Source organism: Acanthaster planci, linkage group LG19 (assembly GCF_054643075.1).
Source record: "Acanthaster planci isolate LZ-2023a linkage group LG19, COTS_SCS, whole genome shotgun sequence".
Lineage (NCBI taxonomy): Eukaryota > Metazoa > Echinodermata > Asteroidea > Valvatida > Acanthasteridae > Acanthaster > Acanthaster planci.
This window is the reverse complement of record NC_141795.1, coordinates 2266803-2280089: the sequence shown is the minus strand read 5'-3', so window position 1 is coordinate 2280089 and position 13287 is coordinate 2266803. Positions and strand designations below refer to the sequence as shown.

Below are 13287 nucleotides of genomic sequence, written 5' to 3'. Positions count from 1 at the left end.
TATGTCAGACTAGAGTGGCCACCAGACAGTAATTTGTGTGGGTGTAAATGTCCATTAATTGAAATTATGAATTTTTGACGAATTTCTAACAAATGAAAATCTTGAAAAAGTCGCGATTGTGTGCACTACATTTTCCAAACCACCCGGCAGCAAGTGGTTAAAGAGCTTAGGGACGAAACGTTCTGAAATTTGACAGAGTTCTACCCCTAGAACTCAGTGACGAATCATATTTAAGTCAATGGCAGATGTCCGAAGTACCCTGTCACGGCATTGAGTTGATGCAGTTCAAATTCATTTTATCCCTTTGTAGCTCCAACCGTCCAGTTTGAGCGGATGGCCTACAGCGTGCGAGAGCCCAGCGACCCGGATGAGATGTCGGTGGTGACCCTGACCGTGATCCGGACTGGCGACCAGAACCGCACCTCCCGGGTTCGGACGAGCACCCGGGATGGCTCGGCCAAGTCCGGGGTGGACTACGAGGCCCACTTCAAAGTGATCCGATTCCGACCAGGTACCCATTGGAATTTGGTCTTACGCTCCTGGAGAAAGAACCGAGACTGATTTTGTGGGCCAGCTGGTGCAGCAAAATACTGCAAATTTTGATGCTAAGCAAGATTCAGCAGGGAACCTACCACAATGTACACATATCACATTGATATTTGATACAGTGATACTTGATCATAGGATTTTTTTTTTTAGTAACATAACAAGGTTCTGGTCTTATTAGGTTGCTTTTGGGGATTGTGAAAATTGCATTAAGGTTGGCATTAATTGTGAAGGTCTAATTTTGACCCACAGTTTGAAAGCTAGCAACAGAGGCACCATTCCGACGCAGCTTTTGCTCTTCCAGCTTTCTGACTGTCCTTTTCTCTTGTACGCATAGGCGTCCGTTCCGTGGACATCGAGATTAATATCATGTACAACAAGGACATGGAATGGCACGAGACCTTCAGCGTGGTCCTCGGACCCGATGACCCAGTCAACGCCCTCCTTGGGCCCATCACCATGGCGACGGTCACCATCATCGACGAAGAGGCTGCAGGGAGTGTGGTCCTTCCCTCCACGCCGCTGGTGAGTCCCATTGGCTGCTTGACCCTGTCTATTAAAAAAAAAATACCTCTGTTGGTATAATTTACTGTTAGCTCACCCTGACGAGGGCACTCTGTTACTAAACTACTAGGTCTTATTTCACATTCTCTGTTTCATTTCCGTCTTTCAGGCTTATCCATAAAAAGGCTTCCCCTCTCAAGATCTTGGGTGTCCCCAATCTTATTGAAACTTGGCATACATGTAAAGACATCCAACACGAGCGTAGCTGTGAAGTTTTTAATTCATTCCTGCCAAGGGTTTCGTTGTTTTATTGTTTATTCCGTCATGTGAGTCAGCCTGCTTTTTGAGCCTGTCAGTGGGAAAAGTTAATTTTGCGTTTGTGTGTTGTTGTTTTTTTGCCTACCTTTGTTACAAAAATGGATATTTTACAAAAACATTTGTCTGGTTTCTTGATCGTAATATCACACACGTTGCTGAAACATCTCTGTGCGTTTTGTTGGCCAGGTTGTGTCGTTAATGGACTATGATGACATAGCTGATAGTCTGGACCATGATCCTGCCCCGGGCTACCCACTCATCTGTGTTACTGTAAGTACTCCTGGGAAAGAAGTTGTAAAAGAAAGGGTAGTTGGTTTTGTTCATGGGTCTAAGATGGGAGATATGTTTCCCTTTCTTTGGTCATTGAAATATTGCACAGGCATTGAACAAGAAATAGGTATCTCCATTCGGCGTCGAGATTGAAAAGGAAAAGAAATGTCTAAGTTGTGAAAAAGCAAAGACTTTTTTTTACTTGTGGCCCGCATTAATCATGTTTTATATTCACATCATGGCGAATATTAGACTGCAACATTTTTAATGATTTTTTAATGTTTTTGTTTTCAATAATGAAATCAAAAGACCGATATTTGCCAAGGTAAAGCTGAAGCTACATGTAAACTGTCTCAGATTCACTGCCTATTCTGATATATTCTTGCAACAAAATCTAACGCATGACTACTCTGTTGCCTTCGTTTTCGCTAAACTGTTTTCCAGAAGTTGATATTGTCAAGGTAAGGATGATTTTGAGAGCAGGTGCATAGCACCTGCACATGCATGTCTGGTAAAATTTTGGCCCACGCCAAGTTTGTGTTTATGAGCTGAACAAATTTGGCCATCAGCCACAGCGTAATTGTTCCAGTTGGTGTCATTGGAAGTAGTTAGGTGCGTATGGTGTATGCATGTTGTGATGGTGTTGGTGTTTGCCAGGTGCTTATCTTTCAGAGTTATGTGTGCCTTTCTGTGGTTTTTTTTACTTTTGGCGTTAAAGTTCATACGATAATTTGTTAATTTTTAATTTGTTCCAAATTTTGTTGGTGGTGGGTTTTTTGAATGATTTGTTGACTTTAAAGAACTCGGTTTAAGTTTGTTACAGGTTTGAAATATTCAATTATTTTTTATGCAGCCGTGTGATCCCCACTACCCTGATTACTCCATGACGCGTTCCATCTGTGAAGATGCGGGCATCAACATTTCTAACATCCACTACAATTGGGAGGTTGCCATGCCGACGGATGCGGAGGGCTCCAGGGCACCCTTTGAGCGCGTCGTGGACTACACCCCATTCACCGCGCCCAACGAGAAGGTCCTGGACAGCGTCTACTTCAGCCGGCGCTTCCACGTGCGCTGCATGGCACAGCCCTATGACCGGAGTGGCCGGCCCGGCGTGCCGCTGCGCAGCAACATCGTGGAGATTGGCACAGACAATGGCATCTGCCACACCCCGGTCACGGCGGGCGTGGCACGCGGCATACAGGCCCAGTCCTTCATCGCCAACCTGCGCTACGTAGACCCGACAGACCTGGACCACCCCAACACCCTCCACGTCTCCGTGGAGATCCCCCACCAGGACGGCATGTTGCCGGCAATATCCACCGTCGCCATCCACAACATCCGCCTCCTGCTGACGGAGCCCGTCTACCGCCAGCAGCACATTTGCTCCAACCTCATCAACAACCCCTCCTGGGGAGGCCTGACCGACTACAGCTTCCTGACCCCCGTGGACCTGGACACCATGGTCATGGTCCCCGGCAACAACTACCCCTATCAGTTTGACCCCCAGCTGCGGGGCCAGAAGGCCCTCAACCTGTACCGCCACCTCAACCTCAAGAGCTGCACCTGGACCTTCGACGCCTACTATCACATGACCGAGCTGATCGATCTCTGCGGGGGTGCCGTCACCACAGACTTCCAGGTCCGTGACACCGACGAGAGTTACCTGACGGTGACCGTACCCCTCTATGTCTCCTACATCTACGTCACAGCGCCCACTGGCTGGGGAGCCCTGGACCACAGGACAGAGATGGAGTTCTCATTCTTTTACAAGTGAGTGCTCCTTTTTCTTTACGCTTTACTGTTCAAAATCATTTCATGTACCGGTATTGTATAAAGAAGATGGAAATTTTGTCATTCTTGTGGTGAAGTGAGAATCTTTTGGGTCTTGAAATGGGTTCTCGAGCATTTGGTTTTGTTAGGTTGCGTAAGGTTTAGGGTTACAGGTTGACAAAGTTTGGTCACATATCTATCGGAATGTTTCCCAGTACTTCATCAATGGATTTATTCTTATCCATATAATGGGACAATAACTCCCCAAGGTACAGGTGATGACTCTTAATTGTTTCATTCTCAGAAATTTGGTCTGAACATGATACGTTTCTCTACAAATTTCTCGGAGACATACAGTCAGCATCAAATCCTGGAGTTGATCTGGAGGGGTGGATTTAAGAGCGGGAAACAACTGCATCTCCTAAACTGTCTTTGGTTTGACTTTTGTCAGGACAATCCTGTGGAGGACAGGCCTGGAGACAGACAGCGTCCTGAGCGGCCGCCTGGAGGTGCTGAGGATCCGGATCGGGGACAGGGGGAATCTCATCATCGACTTCAAGACCACCACAAAGTTCAGAGGTCAGTCATCAAAGGCTTGTTTCTGGGGGGGGAAGGGGAGATGCCAAGGGGGAACAGAGATGAGGGAGAAGAGTTTATCCACTCTGGCCTGAATTCACACGGACCCATTTTGACATGTTTCATCTCCCCTCAGGACTGTTTGTTATGGACCACCACACCCTGCCCGACTACATCTCCCGGGTCGTACCACCCCATGAATTAGGGGTGGGTTTTAACCTACAGCAGCTGTGGAGCGAGGGGACATTTGACAGTCCCCAGCAGCTATGGAGAGCCACAAGCACATACAACTTGAAGGTGAGGGTTTGACATTTTCCTACCTCCAGAGAAGTTTCGTTTCCAGTCCTGGATAACAAAAATATATTGGGGTCGCGTCTCTAATATCCACATGTTTGAAGTAGTTTGGCTGCTTGATATGGAACCAAGGAGTATATCTTGGTTTAAGTTAAAACTGATGCCAGAATAGAGGGTATGCACAAAAGGAGGTTTCCCTGTGGAACAAAAAAATGCCCTGCAAGATGGCTGCCATGCAAAGCCTCTATACACAGGTTAGCTTACCCCTGCACCCTACCATGTTTTCTCGTGACAGGACTACTCTGGTGACTACGTGATTGAGCTTCTTCCGTGCACCGTCACCCCAACCCAGTCCTTCAACATCATGCCCAACATGCCCGTGGTGTGCACGGCCCACCCGCCGGAGAAGTAAGTCTTCGTTGACCGCTTGCCCAAGTCACTGAGCTAAGTCCTTGCTCAGCGCTTGGATGATACATTGTACCCACTCCTTCTTGAACCTCAGGGGTTTTTTTTTTTGGGCAGGTGAGCTGATATTTGTTTTGGTTTTTTTTTTTTCCCCCTCGCCAGGTTTGTAGTTCCTATTGCCTTCCAGCAGACCAATCGCCCGGTTCCCGTGGTCTACTCCCTCAGCACAGAGTTCCACCTGATGAACAACGAGAAGGTTTTCCTGATGAATCCTAACGATGCTGCCATGAGCCTGCAAGAGATGGACTACAAAGGATCCTTTGCGAAAGGTAGAATTTCTTATTCAAAGTTGAAATTCAACTGCTTTTACCCTCTTCCCTCAGGTTTGTAAAGCCGTAAATGTATGGACATTTGATTGCCAAATGCTGAGGTGCACCAAAAAACAATTGACCAACCGGAGTCATGTGATCTTTGTCACTTGTTACAGGTTTGCACTTTGCATTTGCTGAGTTTGTTAACGTTTCATGAATTTCTCTGATAAGCAGTGTCGAGGAAAGAACAAGGACAAGCAATATCATTTCCGTCAGTTTAAAAGATCTTGTCTACATTTTATTTGTGGTTTATTGCTAATCTTCCTTGAACCAGTCAGGTAACCTTGGCAAGTATATTGATGGAGTGGTTAAGACGCCCGCACTAGTAAGCACAAGGTTGGGGGTTCGAGTCCAAGCCAAGTAAGCTTCATGTTGTTTCTCAAGCTGTCCGCCAACACTGAGTGAACACTGTTTGTAAATGCACACCCAGTATGAAACTGATATTTTCTCTCCGTCTCAGGACAAAGAATCTTCGGCCGGGTGCTGTGGAACCCTGACCAGGACCTGGACCGAGCTTACAAGCTGCAGATTGAGAAGCTCTTCTTGTGCACGGGGGCGGACGGCTTCGTGCCCTACTACGACCCGGATGGTCAGATCTACAAGGAGGGTCCTCAGCTGGGCTGTATGCAGGAGAACCGAAAGCTGAAACACCGCTTCTTGATTCTGGTGAGACCTGGCATCAGTTCTGGTCTGGAAGTCTTGGCAACGTGCCCTCTGGCCTCTCTATTTCGAGAGCTGTAGTCGAATCCAGTCTATCACAAGTCCGTCACTAGTCCGCCAGACTTAAGCCAAGTCACAAGCTTTTCAGATGGGCCCCGACTAAAGCATTCTTTTGTCACTGTTCACCCTGCTATCTGTGACTGGTCAGCCATGCTTGATCTTGTAGAAATTGTAAGATCTCAAGGGGAAGTCTGAATCTCACATAAGGAGCATGAGTTCTGTCACCAGTGATTCGTCAGTGAGAGTCATGCTCAGTGAACTCCAAGCCAAGTCAAGTTGACGTTAGATTTCAAGTCCAAGTTGTCAGTGTTCAAACTTTTTTGTTTTTCGCTCAGTAATCCAAATGAAAATCCCCTCAAAGCTCAGAAGAAAGGCCCAGGACATTGTCAGGCCTGTCACATTATAAATTTATCTTCTCTGTTATTCTAGGATCGTGGTGACACTGATGCTGTCACTTCAAATTTCAACGACGTGCCCTTCGATGCAAACTTTGCGAGTAACACCGAAAACTACAACGCCGTCAGTAACATGCCAGGCGTGGATGGATTCATCATGAAGGTTGATCCGTTGTACAAGGTAGGCATAGTGCTCAAAGGCAAAGGGGGGGGTGTGTGTTTTATATCCTCGGTATCTTCAGCGCTCTTCAGCGAAGTTACAGCAAGCTAGTGATTGTGTTCATTAGTAGTGAGATGAAATCCAGTTGGCTCGCATCACGGGCAAGCCCATGTTTACGCTGTCATTGGCCTTCATGAAAAAATTGTGATGAAGAAAGATCTACATTCAGTTGATAAAGAGTTGGCAGCAGGTGCAATTGTCAGCCAGCATATTGGCTTATTGAAGGCAGAGAGTTAATGCTGAGTAAATTGTTAAATTGTCTGTAGTGCATCATTACTGTATAGACACATTAGTCCAAGTCCCCATGTCTTGACAATTTCCTGTTTCTTCAGATCTCTAAATGTAAAGCTTCTGTCTTTTATTTTGAATGTTGATTTCTGGACACGGTTTTCATCCACCCTAGGTCCAGTCCGGTCACCAGTGGTACATGCAGGTAATCTACACCATCGGGCCATCTGACTCCCTGCCACGGTTCCGTCGTTCCCTGCTGGCGTCCGTGCCCAACCCACTCAACCCCAACGGCCACAAGCCCAGCTCCCACCACAATGGCACCAACATCAAATCCCTGCTGCTGGAGGAGGGCGACTTCGAGGGAGGCGTGGCGGGCAGCGCGACGGGCACGGTGGTGCCGGCTGTGGTGGGCCTGCTGGTGTTCCTGGCACTCCTGTCGGTGGCTATTCTTCTTGTCGCCAGACGACTCCGGAGCAGGCGAGCAGCTTCGGAGAACCGGCGGCATCGGAAGCGGCGGGCGGCGGGCAAGCCAGCCCCCAAAGTGGCCAACCGGGACTCCGCGTCAACCAAGTCACTTCCCAACAACAAGTCGCCGCCCAAGCTCCAGGAGATCGAGATGGACATGCAGAAAATGGTCAAAGTTAGCACTCTAAATCTGCACAAACCAGAGAACTTAAACACGCCGGCCGTCAAGGTCAAAAAGGTTAACCTACAGGTCAAGTTATCCAACGCCGGCATCGAGGGCGGCACAGAAGTTTGATGGTTTGTTCCGGCCCTGTACATTTTTAGTTGTCAATTGTTTTGTTTGCATTATTTAAATACCAAAATATGAAACAAGGGTGCTTTAAATGTTATTTTTTTTATATCGGTACATTTTTTATTGTGTCGTCAACTCAAGAAAAGCGTTTTGACTTTTTTTTTTAAAGAACATATGCCACAGGAGTTTAAAGAGAGAGAGCCAAGGTGGCATTTTCTACCTCTAAGTTGTTTTCGTTGTGGTTACACTATCCCAAGCCTATGCTATTAAATGTATTTCTACAGATTGTAAGTAGCTGCCTATTTATGTGTATTGAGCTTAAAGCGTATCAGCAGTCAACTTTTTTTCACACTGTTGCTGTTTTTTGCCACTGTTTGTAAAAATTGAAAAAAAAAAAAGAAAGAAAGAAAATGGTCTTCCTCGCTTTGTTGGAGAATGTAGACAGCTTTAATGCTATTCAACTAATTTAAATGACATCATGCCTAAAAATCAATTAGTATGCCTAAAAATCAATTAGTAAGATAAAAATTGAATTGCAGTATTGTAGTACATAAATATAAACATGACACGAAACTTTTAGTGATATGAACGCTGTATGTTACACTCGTACATCTTATTTATACTTTGACTTTTTTTTAGATTAAGTGAGGTTTGATTGTGTTATTTTTGTCCTAGCATCGACTTGAATTGACAAATGATTTGAGTTACTGCTTGGAAGGAACTTATTGGGGGTGGTTACTAAAATGCCTGCCATGTGTGGTTTATTGTTTACGAATGCCTCATGGCGTGGTGCACATAGATGTCCATTTCAAAATAAGGAAGACAGGAAAAATGAGACAAAAGGAGCTCGGAGCAAATGCTGGGCTGTCCAGAGAATGGGATCTCCGATTTGAAACTGATCCTGCTGGAAATAAGGCTGCTTGCTACTGCCTGGATTACAGTGGTGAAGAAATATCGCTGAGTGGATGACCCCTCCGATCAAGCACCAGCGGAGAGCCAGTCGCAGGTGGTGTGCATGTTACATATCAGTTTGGTTGGTAACCCACTGCTGTTCAGCAAATGTTCTTCAGCAAATGTTCTTCAGCACTCAGCCAGTCTCTGTATTAAGCAGTTTTTTTATATTGTAGGTGTGCAGACAATTTGCCCTTTTTTCATGTCACCAAACCTTTTCATGCGTGAATTTGTTTTCCATAGTTACAGTGAGGGAAATAGACGTTTCTTACAATTTCCTCAGAGCCTGATTACCCTCCTCAAAATGTATTGGCTGCACCCCCTTGCATTTTCTGTCTAGACCTACATCTGGTTTCAGCACGTCAAAAGCTTTGGTTTGAAAATGGTATCCTGTTGGGATACCCCACAGTTTTGGACAGGCCAAGTTTGAGGGTCTGAAACCGTGATCCAGCTTTCCTTATTGGCAATCATGCTGACAGATTTTTTTTTTTTTAACAGTGACAAAATATTTTCTTCTTTTTTTATATTGTACATGTTAGCTTAATGGTGCTCTGTGAGGAAGTGAGAAAGAGAAATGTTTGTACAGTTAGCGTTTTTTACTTTCTGCTGTATTTTCTTCTTTCCTTTGTTTAATAGTTAAGAAAAAAACTGTGAAATCCACAAATTCAGGGAGACTAGTATTATAACTGCCAATGCTGCAAGGAAGAGGGAAAGTAGTTTTAACAGCCTGAGTGTGAAAAATATAAAAAGGCGTTGTACCTGCCTCGACAAAGCAATCGGTTAATAGCTGAAAAAATAAGTGCCTGGGAGCATTTTCATTTTTCACTTCCATTCTCCACACTGCTCTTTCACAGCCATCAGACACGTCTCTGGTTACACTCAGGAAATCGATAGCTTTCTCTTTCTGTTTCATGATTCTTTGTAGACTGGATTTAGGTCTGTTTGCTGGTTCTTTAAAAAAAAAAATCGATTTTTGAGGATGTTTTGTTTTCTGAGCTAGGATATTACGTTTACGTAGTCACTGATGACTGATGTACTAGGTCATCGTTCGTGTTTCATGATGTTTAGCATTACATACACAATGTTTACAAAATCTGATGTCTAAAATAAAACCTGCCTCATTTTGTATTCAACCCCACATTTTTTTATCCTCCTCGTTTTGAGAACAGATCCTCTGCAATTATGATAGACTTGCAGAAATTATTGTACATTGCAATATAGTGTTACCAAGCAATTACTGTCGACTAAATTGTTTTAACCAGCGTACTTGTGCCTTTGACATATTTGTATGCGCTGTAAATGTAAATGCATCTCACTGCCAGATGCAGTCTCTCTTCTGTGTTTTTCCAGAGGTCAGTTTTAAAAACATTTAAACATTTTCTTTAATGTGATTAATTATGTGTCAGTTCTCAAACTGACGCCAAATAAACCTTTCTGCCTTGTTGCAATTTTACACAAAGGACCACTGGTGGAACAGGTAGAATTTGTAAGAATTGTAAAATTGGGCAATGTGACTTTTCTTTTTATATTTCCTAGTGTGTACAATTGTCTCACTTTTGAATAGTATGGTGCTATATTTGTTTTTATTACCACTGAAGTGCCTGAAAATCGCAGTTCTTGTGATAATCGGGTATTTGTTTCGTCAATAGGTTATGTAGAGGCTTCCACACTTTTCTGGCCCAGCCACAGAGGAGGGAAAAAATGAAATTTGAAGTTGAAATTATGTTTCCTTGAAAAGATGTGGAAGTTTACGTAGGCTGTATACATTTATATTTGTCAAGGTAGAAATGGAATGCCTTGTCCTGGAGTGTAGAGCTGAAAACTAGAACTTTTTTAGAAGCGGAAACCAACGGTAGATTGTTACATAGTACATGTGCCGCCATAGTTTGAGAGTTGATTCAATGGCCTAATTGTGTCCTCAGTATACCTTCTGGGAAAGAATACAAGGTCGATGCACAGCAGTCAAGGTACTAGACTCTTTCCATTGATTAAAGATTTCTCAACCGTTTGGGTACGAGGACCCATTTACAATGATTAGCAGCAACAGAAATGGATATGACCCTTGGCATGGAAGTTGCACACAACGCAGAACTCCACTCAGTACGAAACGTACTGACTCTCCACAATACTAGGAGCACAAGAATCAAAGGTAACAGGAGGACCTGCTCAACCATGCCAGCCAGTCTATGATGTCATACCTAACAAGACCACTGATTGGCCAGAATGCAATGCCTTGGTATGGTTCCTTATAGCTTGGCTTGTTTGCTGTCTGCGTACACAGTCCAACAGGAAACCACTGTTTTATACTTGTTTGAGGTTTACAGGCCTCCGTTACCTGTTGACTTTGTAACTGGGCCCTCAAGTTGACAGATGCAATGGACCTCCAAATACCAAGACACTTCAGTACACACTGACACCACGTGAACGTTCTTGGTGTAAAGGTGTGATGCAGCCCGGATTATTATAGCCACTGGATTGATAAAAAAACCTGAGCACATGTAATTATTTTGCAGGACATAATTTACTTTCTGCACAGGAATTCGCATGTGAAACAACATGGACTCCATCAGGAGCAGTTGGAAGACCTGCATGACACACCTTTGGGAGAGTGGCTGAGGGTTTTTTTTTTTCTTAGTTTGTTTTATATATGGAAACATTAGAGCTCTAGATCCAATCCAGCTGTTGGCTACATTGACACAAGTTTTGGATGTCAGTCTTGTAAGATGGTTGTCACACTTTGTTTTCATTTGATGCTTTTGACGAAGGCATGCTACTTGTAATCAGCTTGTACATCTTCACTTGGTTTCAGTTGTACTGTGTATTTACTGGGTTTGGGAATACCTTGGCTTTTTTTTAGGTGGGGCAAAGCTTTTTAGCACTGAAATGTTATATTTACTTATTGTTGTCTCGATAGTATTTTGTCTTCCACACATTTTAAGTGGAATTATTTCTATTTAATTTTGGGCAGTCTAGATGCCTGAAGGAGTAATTATTTGATTCTGAAGAAATAAAGAGGTACCAAACGGGAATGGATGTCATGCGTCTGGGCGGAGTCTATGAAGTAATCTGAGATAAGTTAACCAACATAGGGCTGGATAACTCAGCTGGTAGAGCACCGGTATGGTATTCTGGAGGCCACAGGTTCAAATCCAGCTCGTCAACTTCTTTGTTCCATTTTGCAATTATTTGTATTAGAACTTAGTCAGTTTCCCTATATAATTTGTTTCATGATTTGTGTTCAAAAAGCTGTATCCTGTCCGAGTGATCCCTGTTCACCATTTCCCTGCTAGTACATTGCTATCAGGTTTATTGGCTTCTGGCTACTGCCCCCCCAAAAAAAGATATTGGCAAATGGGAACAGCAACCAATGTAGGGCTGGATAGCTCAGTTGGTAGAGCGCAAGTATGGTATTTCAGAGGCTGCGGGTTTGATTCCCGCCAATTTCTTTGTTCATCTTTATAATGAGATAAGAATTTGACATTGATTACCTTTTGGGTTGCAATTGGTCAAAATTTTCTTCATTTTATCTCAGAATAGTTTTGTGCAAATTCTAATTTGTCATTTTTCGGCTCAAAATTCAATAAAACAGCAGGGGGTTAGTCTTGTGTTTTAATTAAAATTTCCCCAAAGCATTCGCAAATTTGTTACCTTAGAGCAGCAAGGTCGTATCTAGTGTAAAAAAAATCAGAGTTATGACCTTGTCGCAATGACACGATGGTTTTTAATTTTGTAGACTTTTTTTCCTTTGAGCTCAGAAGAACATTTTACACAGTTTCAAGCTCATTCATACCTTGCCATTTTTCGGCTCAAAATTTTAAAAAATGGCAAGTTATCAACGATAAAACTCATTACTCTCTGAAAACGCGCGAGGGCGCCCTTCGGCTACGCAAAACTCGCGAGTACACTGCAAACAACACGTGGGTGCGGTGCACCGCGGCGTCTGAGCGCGCGCATGGCCTGCATGGTGTCGCTGTAATCCGTTTATTTTCGCGACTTTGTGTATCATCAAGATAACGCGTAAGAAATTAGTCTCTGGGGAATCGGTTTAATACACGCCTATGTCATTACAGTAAGTACAATGTATTTTGCTTTTATTATTCTACACTCATGCTTATTTACAGGAATAAAGTTCATAACCATAGTACTGTATCGTGTGTCCTTGAGAAAGGAAAAGAACATGTTGAGACAAATCCTACGACTCGGAGTAGGCTAGGATCAACACTAGGCATGCCTACAGTGCACGTACATGGCCCATTTCTTTGAAAATGACATGAGTAACTTTAGCTTAGTAGGCCTATATGCACACTTAGATTTTGCACACATCTTACAAATTGTTTATCCTCCCAAGCATGGGTGTGATGATGTGCTCACGTGCAGCTGTAATACAGCTCACATACATGTACAAAGTGCTACTTGACACGTGCATGAAATGCCTGGCCTTGTAATTTGGGAAGGCCAGGCACTTGGATGCATCATTCATTATCTCAAATGAGAAGGCAAAATCCCAGTCTTTCTTGCTCGACTGACAAACTTTGACATATGTATTTCCAGAATTCTAACATTGCATTTAGGCCTACACTATATATTAACACATACTGTGTAGTCCTATACTGATGTGTGCAGCTAATACGCAATGCCCTTGGCTGGTTCCCTGTCCAGTCACACACTGCTTGCAGCAAATCATTGGTTGCGCGACTCGCACTCTGTGACGTGACACGAAAGTGACGAAACAGCTGTCAGTTTTGTGCAATCGGGGCAAAATACATCCAGAGTGGGAAAACGGCAGCAAAATCGCAACATTTTTTCCTCCAAATGAGGTGTTTGTGCTTATTCTGCTAGCCAGAATAATTAAAACTGATTTCTCTGCAGAGACCACAGCAGTCAGGTTTCACTCCCAGCTGCTCCACATCTGATACAATTCGTGCATTACGTCTACTCACTGAAATCCATCACGAG

At 43.8% G+C, this 13287-nt stretch overlaps 1 protein-coding gene across 1 annotated transcript in view; it reads left to right on the top strand.

Moving 5' to 3' along the window:
* The window catches only part of fras1 (Fraser extracellular matrix complex subunit 1), a 117288-nt gene extending 105924 nt beyond the window's left edge, over nucleotides 1-11364 (top strand). The window contains exons 55-65 of the mRNA XM_022229248.2: nucleotides 311-511; nucleotides 884-1071; nucleotides 1555-1638; nucleotides 2492-3411; nucleotides 3863-3990; nucleotides 4124-4284; nucleotides 4577-4689; nucleotides 4849-5015; nucleotides 5518-5723; nucleotides 6207-6353; nucleotides 6796-11364. Of these exons, the coding sequence (XP_022084940.2) occupies nucleotides 311-511; nucleotides 884-1071; nucleotides 1555-1638; nucleotides 2492-3411; nucleotides 3863-3990; nucleotides 4124-4284; nucleotides 4577-4689; nucleotides 4849-5015; nucleotides 5518-5723; nucleotides 6207-6353; nucleotides 6796-7383 (2903 nt within the window). The 3' untranslated portion in view covers nucleotides 7384-11364. The remainder of the gene's footprint in view (nucleotides 1-310; nucleotides 512-883; nucleotides 1072-1554; nucleotides 1639-2491; nucleotides 3412-3862; nucleotides 3991-4123; nucleotides 4285-4576; nucleotides 4690-4848; nucleotides 5016-5517; nucleotides 5724-6206; nucleotides 6354-6795) is intronic.
* Nucleotides 11365-13287: the final 1923 nt, after the last annotated feature.